Source organism: Cygnus atratus, chromosome 15 (assembly GCF_013377495.2).
Source record: "Cygnus atratus isolate AKBS03 ecotype Queensland, Australia chromosome 15, CAtr_DNAZoo_HiC_assembly, whole genome shotgun sequence".
Taxonomy (NCBI): domain Eukaryota; kingdom Metazoa; phylum Chordata; class Aves; order Anseriformes; family Anatidae; genus Cygnus; species Cygnus atratus.
The window spans coordinates 2,356,820-2,368,001 of record NC_066376.1 but is presented as its reverse complement, the minus strand read 5'-3'; the positions used below and the strand labels follow the sequence as shown (position 1 = coordinate 2,368,001).

The 11,182-nt window shown below is 46.0% G+C and overlaps 1 protein-coding gene across 5 annotated transcripts; it reads left to right on the top strand.

Moving 5' to 3' along the window:
• The first annotated feature begins 341 nt into the window (after positions 1 to 341).
• On the top strand, positions 342 to 10,876 carry C1QTNF8 (C1q and TNF related 8). 5 transcript variants are annotated; one of them, XM_035563399.1, is made up of 4 exons: positions 342 to 683; positions 7,736 to 7,893; positions 8,098 to 8,338; positions 9,146 to 10,876. In XM_035563399.1, exons 3-4 carry the CDS (start codon positions 8,113 to 8,115, stop codon positions 9,691 to 9,693), a joined length of 774 nt encoding a protein of 257 aa, XP_035419292.1. In that variant the 5' UTR covers positions 342 to 683; positions 7,736 to 7,893; positions 8,098 to 8,112; the 3' UTR covers positions 9,694 to 10,876. The 5 variants fall into 5 exon arrangements, with proteins under 5 accessions (XP_035419292.1, XP_035419293.1, XP_035419295.1 ...); XM_035563402.2 differs by having other exon boundaries at positions 348 to 683; positions 7,736 to 7,889; XM_035563401.2 differs by lacking the exon at positions 342 to 683 and adding an exon at positions 4,893 to 5,008.
• Positions 10,877 to 11,182: the final 306 nt, after the last annotated feature.

The following is an 11,182-nucleotide window of genomic DNA, read 5'->3' as shown; positions in this document are numbered from 1 at the left end:
TTTCAGCTGGGAGGTGCAAGGGACAGCAGGGTGACACCTTCCCTGTCCCCATGGCCAGTACCTACACCTACCCCAAAATCACAACAGAGGCAGTTTCCACTGCTGCACCCCTTCTACAGGCTTTTGCTAGTTCGACAACTCATCAACTTGTACACAAAAGCCAGAGCCTTGATTTTGTTTCTTTTTTTTTTTTTCTCCTGCCCAAGAAGATGCTGAAATCTCCCAAAGAAAAATTATTTCCATGTGATCCCAGCACTTTCTCTCTTGGCTCAAACACTGAATGTGGTTTTGGGTCTGTGGTTTTTGATTTTTTCTTTTCTTTTTTTTTTTTCTTTTCGCTTATTCACAAAATTTTTTGGGTTTCATTTCCACCGTTGTGAGAGGCACCGTGCAACCAGACAGACTGGCTGCAAGTCCTAGGGAAACGATAGCAGGACAAAAGCACAGAAACCCAGCACAAGTTGATGCAAGCAAAGAAACAAGAAAAAAACAGCTTTTGCAAACAAGCTAGCTGCTGGGTTTCATAAAGAGCCGGACTGACTTTCGGTGTTTCATTTGGACTCCAGCTAGGAAGCTGCAGCAGCTGCCGAGGACTAAAACTCCTGAATGAACAGCAGCTTTCATATTATGCATCCTGCTAAGCAACAGCAAGGGAAGTAAGAGACGGGGTTCTGAGTCACAAGGTAAGTTAAATGGGTCTGAATAAGTTGTGAAAAAAAAATACTATTGCTATAGGGAACAAAGTGTTCCCACCCTGCAGAAGCAGGTTGTTGGGTGAGTCATACAGAGGTGGTCTCTCGCCCTCGCTGCTTCGTCTGGCTTTTTCTGCTTCGCTGCAGCAAGCAAATAAGTGCAAGGCCAGGTTATTGCTGAACGAGCTTCAGTTTGTTCCTGCTAAGGCTGCTCGTTTCCGTACCCACCCATGAATGCTGCTGCTCGGTCTGGTTGTGCTCGGGATGGGGACAGTGCCACAGCTGGGGCAGGATGGAGCAGGGAGGTGCGGGGACACCACAGCGCTCCAGGACATGGACAACCCAGTTCCTGGGGCGGCTGAGTCTCACGGGACAAGTCCCGGACTAGCTGCCGTTTGGTTGGAAAAGGCAAGGGAGCCTTGGTGCTTCTACCTCGGCAGGGCCACTTGCTCCATCCAGAAGCTGCCCTGAGAGCGATTTTTAAGCAGGTCAGTGCGGCGGCAGCATGGGGCTGAATCACTGCCTGGGCTTGCCATGGGACGGGCGCGCAGTCAGGGACCCGCCTAGCCCCGGCAGGGCCATTTCCAGGAGCTGCCTGGCCTCGGCAGAGCAGGCAGGGGAGAGGAGAAAAAGAAATGGAGAGCTGTTTGCTCAGGAGCCAGCGAAAATCCTTTGCTCCCTGTTTGCACCAAGATGAGTGTGACAACTGCCTGTGGCAGACCAGGAAAGGCGGCACCATGTGAAGATGCCGGTGCCCACGTGCACACAACCATTTCCACACAGGCACACGTTCTTCCCACAGAGCACTTGCAGGGCACCTGCATTAAATCCATACATCTCTCAGGGGCCAGGTGTGTGCAGCAATAGGAAGGGAGCTGTGCCTGGGGTCCTCGCCTCTTCCCAAGCCTGTGAACCGCTGCTGCACGGGGTGGGGGTGCCCATGTTTCCGTGGGCATTGCAGCAAGTGCAGCTCCTCCTGGGCAGAGGGATTGGGGACTTCAGCCAGGCTGAATTCCCACAGGCACGTGCTAAGAAATCACCCCAAAATGAAAACATACCCAGAAAAACTACAAACTACCCTAATGTCCCCATTAGCCATTACAAACTGGATGCAGATAACACCCCTGGGCCTCTCTGAGGCCAGACCCCATCCCTGCCTCCGTTCCCAGCCTGCTCACAACCCGCAGGGCTCAAACTGTCCCCAGCAGTGCTCCCAACCCCTCTTCTGCTTCTGCTTCAGCTCATTGTATAAACACTGCAGACAAGAGGGCGTTAACGGAGGTCATCTGCAAACCACTACTGACAGTGGAAATTTTTAAACCATGCTGCATTTTTGGATCCAAATATTCTTGTCTGCGAGCCCTCAAGTCACTCCGTGGCTGCAGAAGGGCTCCTGATGCTCAGCTCGAGCCGAGCATCTCTGCAGCATCGTGTCGGAGCGGAGCAGCCCCATGGGCAGCGCTGACATTGTGGGCAGAGGAACTGCCAAGTCGTCACTGTTGCAGTGCTGCTTGGAAAACGTGCGGGCTCCTTCAGTGGTTTGGGCTTTTCTACAATAAATTGCTCATGAAGAAATTTTAAATCCTTCTGGAGAAAAAAAATAAAAAATCCCCAACAAGTTGTTTCCAAGAGGAAGTCCAGTGTCCAGACAAAAGTGGCTCCAGCGCCACTTCGTTTCCTGCTGCAGGCGATATGAGGCAGTCTGGGGCGACAAGGAGCTCAGGGCGTGCAAGGAGACAAAAGGTAAAAAAGCAGAAGCAGAATAATTTCCGTCTCTGGAATGATGCCGAGGTCCGAAGCTGACGCATCCATGTGTTTTCCATCTCGGCGGCACAAGAAGGGTTTTAGTCTTAACTGCCCTCATGGGTTTTCAGTCCAGATTTATCACTAATTAAAACGGGCAGCGGCTGGCACTGTCCTGTGCGCCGTGAATTTAGAGAGAAGATAGTCATAGATTGCTTTTCCAAGTGAAGCCATAGCAATAACAGGAAGGAAAACGTTAGCAGAAATTTAAAGTGCAGCTCGGGGATCCAAGAACAATTTCTGCTTCGTGAACTCTTGCTATCGCAGCGTGTGAGCTCAGCACAGCTGTGGCTGGGATTTCACCTCCGAGCATCCCTGCGAGGTAAGGACACACTTGTACCCGCACACGTACCCAGTGAAAACACAGGCTGGGGTGGGTTAATGGAGGTCTGCCAAAGGACAAGACCTATACATCCCCGAGGGGCTGCCTGCAGTGCTCGAGGTGACCTGCTATGGTTTGGTTAGGATTAGAGCTCAGCGTGCTAACCAACCCCACACTGAGGGGAAAACCCTTTGGTCCAGCTCCCAGGCTGATTTGCTTTGCTTCCTTTTACTTTCTCTGTGTGCAGGGCAAGTAAGCTATTTTTGCAGATATTATGGGGATTTCTTATCGTTCCTGTTGCCCAGATGTGTTGCTTTATATGGAAGTGTTAAAATTCTTCAGGTACACAGTATCATTAAAAAGCTTTGCATGAGCAAATGCACTTCATACATAAGCTGCCTACTTTGAGCTACAAGATTAAACTCAATCATGAACCAAAAAAAAATCAATCAAGGTGCTCTCTCTAGCTGTAATAGTGTCAAGAAAATATGTTTAAACAGAAGAATTTGCACACAGGAAGAAAGCATCACATCATTTAACTCCCTGGACTGAAACTAATGGTTTCTGCCCTTCCTTAGCCCAGGTTTGTGGCATCTCCAAAGCCTTGCATGGAAGGAATTTGCCTTTTTTAGCTGGCAGACATCAGGAGGGCCAGGTGTCACTGGGAAGCCATCACTTTCAGCACAGGCTGTCCGTAAAAGGTAAAAGATGTGTAAATGAAATGCCTGTTGGATTGCATTTGAGTTGGGGTGCTTCCAAGGTCAGTGCAGAGCAAAAATGCACCATTTAATCTGCTCTGGCTTGCACTAAGCATGGCAGTAGCCAGAGAGCAGCATCCCTGGCTTGGGCAGAGCATCCTCACGAGTGCAGTGACTGGGCGCTGCCCGTGCAGCAGCCACTCAAGGGTTTGTACTGGCAATGCCATCAGGAGGGGCAGATCCAGCCTTGCAGGCGGGTCTGAGGAACAGTCCAGCTTGAGTTTAATGCAAGCAGGCTGGTATCTCCACTTACTTTTCCTTCTTGCTTTGGGCTAGGCAGAAATACCTGAGCACAGCCCCTTTAGTTGGATTTTAACATTGTCTTTATACTCAGATTCAGAGGGGAAGGGACAGAAAAACCAAAGTGTTTTCAAACATTAGCTAAAGTACAGTTCCAGTCAGTACAAAGTACAGTTCCATTACATTTAAACAGCTCTCCAACAGTAACATATATTCTAATGTCACAGTGAACACAACTAATATCCAGCCATCATCATCACCAGAAATTCACCAAAATTAACTGTTTTTTCATCAGGTTCAGATGTCTCATTTTATGATCCATAAATTTGGGAAAATATTGTTCAATATGCCCATTTAATCACATGCAGATTTTTTTCTTAGTATCTTGGTTGTTGGGTTTCATCCTGGTCCTGCTTGCTGGCCCTGTGTGCTGTGTGATGTTTCATGGGTTTGGAGTGGGAGGCTCGAGAGCGTTTTGGGAAGAGCAAGTCATTTATCTTGGCATTGCATATTGCACCAAAGCGGCCGGACGCCCGGCCCTGCAGCAAGCTTCCTGCTCCTTGAGCACTTTGCAGGAAGCATCAGAAACATCAAAACATCTTACATATTTCTGCATGTTGCCGCAAGCTTTTCAACAGAAATGTTTCAGACTCATCAATTGTCCATCAACTCTATCAAAATGAACCCAATTCAAAGAAGAGCCAAAGAAGCTGAACTGAAAAAGTGGTTTTGGGAGAGGGAGGGCTGAGAACCTCTTCTTGTTCTCAGGTGAAATATTTATGGACTCTAGAGTTTCCAAAGCCAGCAGACCAGCTTCCCCCTAGCCATTAGGATGCCCGTGTGTCTGTCATCTGTTATTTTTTTTTTTATCCTGATGGGAAAAACAAGATTGCTGAACCAAAACTGGTTGTGATTCGCAGGTTCCCAGCGCGGAAGGCGAAGCCAATACTTCACACTTGTAGTTTTAATCTGTTGCTTCCAGGATGCTCCTGTCTGTCTCAGGAGAGGAGCCGTGAAGGATGGCCAAGGAGGAGCACGCTCAGCTTTGCAGCTGCGGGTTGCTTGCTGTGGTACTAATGCATCATTTCAGGCACTAACGAGCGCGTGGGATGGTGAGGGCAGGAGGATGGATGTCCTTGCAGCGCAGGGACCTGCGTGATGCACGACAGAGAACCTCACGGACCTGCACACCGGTGAGTCACGGCCGTATCGGAGCAAAGCCGAGTCCGTTGCTTGCTGTCTTCTGAAGATAAACCTGCTCCACTGAAGTCAAATCCATCACCACCACGTTTGACAAAAGAAGGTCGCAATAATTATCTTTAGGGGAAAAAAAATGTCTAAAACCAACTGCTCACTTTACCTCACAGATCTTAAATTCTGAGCTCCATATTCCTTCTTATTACTTTTTTTTTAAGGTGTCAGATTTGACTTCCCTACCATGAGAGTTATATTTGCTTCCCCTCTGAAATTTGGCTTAAATCATTTTTTTTCTCAGATCAGCATAGTCTTGTTACCAGGAAAGCCTTGCTGGGTTTGTTTCCTTTCCTGTTGCATGCTTGATTCCTCTGTTTTGAGTTTTTTTCCTCCACTTAATCTCTGCTTCTATGCTGGATGCCTTTCAGACTGAACCCCATACTGCTGGATTCTTTGTTCTTTCAGCCTTCTCAGTTTCTTTTCTCTCCACTTTCCCTCTTCTTTTGTCCTTTCTGGACTGTTATGAGCAAGCTGTAAATCTGAATCTGTTTATTTGCATATATCATTGAAATCACAACTAACCAGAGCTTTTGCAACCACATACGTGTTTATGCTGCCTTACCAAACTTTATTCAACAGGGAGGACAGCGACAGATACATGTACACAAACAAAACTTTGGTTGGTCTCAAATTCACAGGTCTGACGCCATTTCTAGAAGATTGTGTGCTGCTCAGGAATGTAAAACCATGAAGGAAAATGTGGTGTAAGGGTGTGTGTGTCAGTTCTAGGCTGCCATGAATTGCCTGGATTTGTGCCTGGCTGGCCTCATTTTTCCAAATGCAATTTCTAGCCAAGACCTTGAGTGATTGTTCTTCATGAATCATGCAAGCGGCCATGATTTCCTCAATGGGCGCTTGGATTGCAGCAATGTAAAACGTGCACAACCTGAGCACTGATTTCTCACCCAGACTTTTCTTCCTTAAACCACTTCTAAAAATAGGAAAGTCATTCATCTTAAGCAGAATAATGGCCTATAAAAATGTCGAATTAATTTCTTCATAATTATGAAGCCTTTGTCTTCCACCCATTATGAATACTCCTCTTAATGAATGCTCTTTCTCCTTCATGAAGGTATTATGAGCAATTACATCCTCCAGTTTTAATGCTCAGATAATGTAATCAAATGCCTTATACTTTATCCCCAGGTTATTGACTACCCACCCTCCCAAGGACTAAATAGCTTTTAGCCCCATGTAGGATATATCGGCCCCAAGCGCCTGGGACTCTGAGTCAACACATGATCTTCCTTAGACCATTATGTATATGTACAAGCTTTAATCACTGCAAAGGAGACCCCAGAAACATTACTTGGACCCAAAACGCTCTCTGCAGTGCAAACTTCCTGTTCTGGTCACGTACAGGCTGGTTATTTATGACCTGCTGTCCATTTAGACTTGCATTGCATTTTTGGTCCTGGTTGGCAGCACAAAGATAGCTTAAAGACTGAATGAAAATTAAAAAGGACTTAATGAAAATGAGAATTCAGGCTCTGAACACTGATATAAAGGAGTATTAATCCCTCCTCAGACTTGTACCTAGAATAAGGTACAATTATGAATAGAAAGATCATTTCAAGTTATGACAGATTTGATGAAAGAACTTTCACTGCTGTCAGAAGGAAAGTTATTATATCGCTGCTAATAAGTATTCATCAGGTTTCCAGAGAGCTGGATTACACCAAGTAATAAAAGGTGTGAATGACAGCTCTTTTGGGGCAAGCAAGAACTAGAAGAAAACATCTCCCAAGAATGCCTGTACAATCCAAGTATCTTGCCCCATACTGATACTTTCTTCCATATTTTCTTGACTGGTCCATTTTGTGCCCCGTGAAGCCTTTGTATAGCTGCAGAGTAGGATCCCCTCCCTCAGCAAAATACAGATGGGACCTGTGTCCATTGTGCCATTTCTGAAAGCCAGGATATCTAGGTACTACCATTCCTACCTATTCCAGGAATAAAAGCTGGTAGAAGAGGAACTGTAAGAGCTGTTCCCAGCCTGAGGTCAACACGAGTCCATCTGACTAATTGGACTTTGGATAAGGTCCAAAAAGGCATCATTCCAAAATATGTCTTGTATGAAACACCACTGCAATCAGCAGAATGACACTAATTATGCATGGTATGAGGCAGCATTTGCCTGCTTCCAGCTCTACTCCCTCCCTAGGAAGGAGGGTGATGGGGAGCTAGAGGAAAACTCATCTACAGTTTACCACCAGAAACTGTTTCTGCCTGTTCATTTCATCCAGTATTTAGGGCCTTTGAAGCTTTCCAGTATCTCTTGAAAATGCAGTAGACAATCTCAAAAACTAGCAGTTTTAGGCAGAGCAAGCCCCAGTTCAGTCTGTGCTTGTTGCATATATTTGGCGCTACATTCTGCACAATGGAAAAATTAAAATAGGAAACAGAGGAATTCTGCTAGAAAAAGCAAATGGATATGGTCAAAGCCACAAACCACTTGGCTTGATCTTTGTGCAAGGGATTACCAGCAAGAGGCTGAGAGATAATCTTAATGGAGAAATGCTTTTATTCTTCAGTTGATTTTTCCACCAGCTTTTTCCAAAAAAAAAAAAAAAAAGTGTTTGGTTTTATTTTCTTCATCTGACTTCAAATTTTTCAGGACAGCAAAGCAAGAAACTGTTGAGTAAAGCTTTTTTTTTTTTACCCAGTGCCGTTCCAAGGACAGTTCTGACAACAGCCAGACAGCAAGCGCACCTTGAGCGGAGCTTGCTACAACATCTTTAAGCACCTCAGCCGCAGTTCCTAATCTCCGCAGGCTTTTTTCCTGTGTTTACCTGGTGTCTCCTGACAGATATTTCAACTGTAGGTAATGTGAGATGAGGATAGTCTTTTCCGTTGCTTGTAAACAGTACACAGGGGGGAACCCTTCCTACCTGGAGTCTCCTGGTGCCACTACAAGATAAGCTAATAATTAATCAGAAATGCACCTTGCGGCAAGATTAACAGATGGCCCATCAGCAGCTCTGACCTGAATTGCCACATTAATCATTTGTTCCTTTGCTCGGTCCAGCTGGCTCAGCTGAAGATGAGCACCGTGTTTCTCCTGCTCCTGGTGGCCACCGCCAGCGTCGGCGCCGTGCTGGAGAAGGGCCTGCCACGACAGGAAGCGCGGCGCCTCTCATGCGTGCGGTGCTGCGGGCCTTCCGAGCAGCCCGTCTCCATCATCTCCTCGCGGTACACGAGGATGAGCAGCGACCCTGCTTTTTCGGTACCCAAAGTCCAGCCCACCATCGATATCACCATCCTCAAAGGTGGGTAGAGGTGACTACTGTGATAAACATCCTGTCTGTGTCTTACTCGCACACCTTTATTTTGCAGGCTGTGCTGCTCCTTCTCCCTGCACCAAGAAACTCATCCGATTCATTTACCCAAGAGGTCAAGGGGTGACATGCCACAGGCTGTAAGTGGCCACAAGTGGGAAGTGGCAAAAGGCTTTAATCCATCAGAAATCTGAACTGCTGGAAGCTTAAGTTAGATCACACTAAAACACAGATGCAAATGTTATCACAATTACTAAACAGTAGAATAAAGAATAAAGACAGTAGAATAAGGAATAAAAAAATAGGAAAGATGGTCACCCATTTTTTCTATTTCACATTTCATCTTGGCAAGGTAAGCAAATAAGAGTTAAGCATATAATACAGGAGACATGTCAGGGGTCCTGTGAGCAGTGACACTCAGACCAGACAAACCCAGCAGCATCACCCAGACCCAAATCAAGCTTTAAAAAAAGACTTGCAATTTTTCTTACCCAAACTTCTGCACAGAGAGGCTGTGCATTTAGCTGGATTTGTGTAAATGGTCTGGTTAGGTGATGGAGTTTCACTACCAGAATTATTTTGTGCAACAGCACCATGAACTACGTGTGGCCAAGATCTCACCTGGCATTTTTATCCTTCTGAGAAGGAGGAGGGTGCTGGTGTCTGACCAGCACTTCCAGATATTTGTGCTGTGAAAACAAGGTTTTAGCAGATGCTTTGTTGGCAGACTGCAACAAGATAACTGCAGCTTGGACTTCATGTGCTTGTGTTTGACAAGGTTTTCCTTCATGCTTACAGGTGAGAAGGGTGAAATGGGAGAAAAAGGGTACCCTGGAGCAGTTGGGAAGGAAGGAGAGAGGGGTCTACGTGGCTTTAATGGACGGAAGGGCCAGAAAGGCCAGCCTGGCCCACAGGGCCATTCCTGCAAGCAGCTCTATGCTGCTTTTTCAGTGGGTCGGAGAAAGCCCCTTCATAGCTCAGACTACTTCCAGCAAGTCATTTTTGACACTGAGTTTGTGAACCTCTACAAGCACTTCAACATGTTCTCAGGGAAGTTCTTCTGCTATGTGCCAGGGATCTACTACTTCAGCCTCAATGTCCACACCTGGAACTTCAAGGAGACCTACCTGCACCTGATGAAGAACGAGAAGGAGGTGGCCATCCTCTACGCCCAGCCCAGCGACCGCAGCATCATGCAGAGCCAGAGCCTGATGCTGGACCTGCAGGAAGGAGAAGAGGTCTGGGTGCGGATGTTCAAGCGGGAGCGAGAAAATGCCATCTACAGCGAGGAGTCTGATGTTTACATCATCTTCAATGGCCATTTAATCAAGCCAGCTGTAGAGTAGCTGTTCTTCAGCTTCAGGCTCAAAGCTTTGGCAGGGCATTAGTGTCTTCCCTCGTAGAAATGCACATGTCTAGCTCCACTTGGAAGAATTGCAGCTGGCAGCCTCCTGGCCTGCAGATGGGGATGGGGCTGTCTGTCCATGCCAAGGACACCTATGTGGATGGAGGTGGTGGTGTTTCAAGGTGATGCAAGCTATGAGTACAGAGAAGGTTTAACCCTTAACATGCCCTGGAGACAAAGCACAGAAGGCCCCAGTTGTACAGCCCTGTATAGATCCCCAGGATCATCCCTGAAGTCTGCCAAGTTGGAAGCAAAAAATATAGTGTCTGCTCTGCTTTGGAAAAGACATTTTGAATTGGCTGTAATGGTCATCTTCAGACACCTGTAATCTGGTGGCTAGTTAAGGAATGTATCTACTCCTAAAACAATGCTTATATCTTTGCAGTGCGTACTATTGCTAATAAGAGCACCTACACCAGGTCTGCTCCATTCAGGTGGGCAAGAACGCACCAGTATTAAGAATATTTTGCACAGTACATTTACCCTAAATTACATTTTTTTGTTCCATTTCATGTAATACTACATTCTGAGAGCATAATGCTAGAATTACATAAATAACAGTGTATCGATATGAGAATACTTTGAGGCATAGTTTTAAGTACAGCTGCAGACACATGCCATAACTTTGCTAGACCACTATATTGCTAGCAAAACATTTTGCACAAGAACATCCAGCCCAGGTGGGAGCACATTTATTTCCATTTTTAAGGAAAAAAACAGGCTCTGCCCTGGAATCTGATTCATGAGTGCTCATGGCCAAGCTGGAGCCTGAGGCCATCCTGGTGTCTGGAAACTACCATCTTACAGCACCATCTCTGGCAGCTGGAGGAGGAAACTGGGAAGAAAAACGGTGCTTTTCTAAAAGCAGCAATATTTCAGGGGATTTGGTTTCCTTTCTTCATCCCAAAAGATATTGATATAACAGTGGAAAGGTACATGCAACAGCAAGAAGCCTTGTTTTCCCTCAGTTCCTCCATCCCTATTTCCCCAGTCTCCTGTTTGCATCCCAAGCCATTTGTATGAAGGATACATGAAAAGTTCTTGCTAGGCAAATTGCTTCACTGCTGTGCCTCACCACAGCTATTCAGAAAAGTAGCTGAAATAAACATTTTGCTTTGAATACACTGGCTTTGTTTATCTTGCTTCCATATGCTTTTCACAGTACAGGGCTAAAAGCACTAGGCTGAACACTCAGTCCCACATTATCATGTCAGGTGGCAATTTTACTTTAACACCAAAGGGTTCCAGAAACTGAACTCCAGACTGAAACCTTCAATTCCTCTCCTTTGCAGGTCAGTAAACAGCCATTGCTGAGTATCAGGATAGGGAGGCAGAGAAGTTGATGACCCCTTGCTGTAAAATAAATATCAAATCTTTCTAAGCTCTCACAGTCTTAGTGAAGATAGGAATTTTTAAGTAGCCTATCTACA

Coding starts and splice junctions, on each gene's coding strand:
- C1QTNF8 (XM_035563400.2), top strand. CDS start 8,113: ATGAGCACCGTGTTTCTCCTGCTCCTGGTGGCCACCGCCAGCGTCGGC. Junction 8,339..9,145: donor CGATATCACCATCCTCAAAG/GTGGGTAGAGGT, acceptor TCATGCTTACAG/GTGAGAAGGGTGAAATGGGA.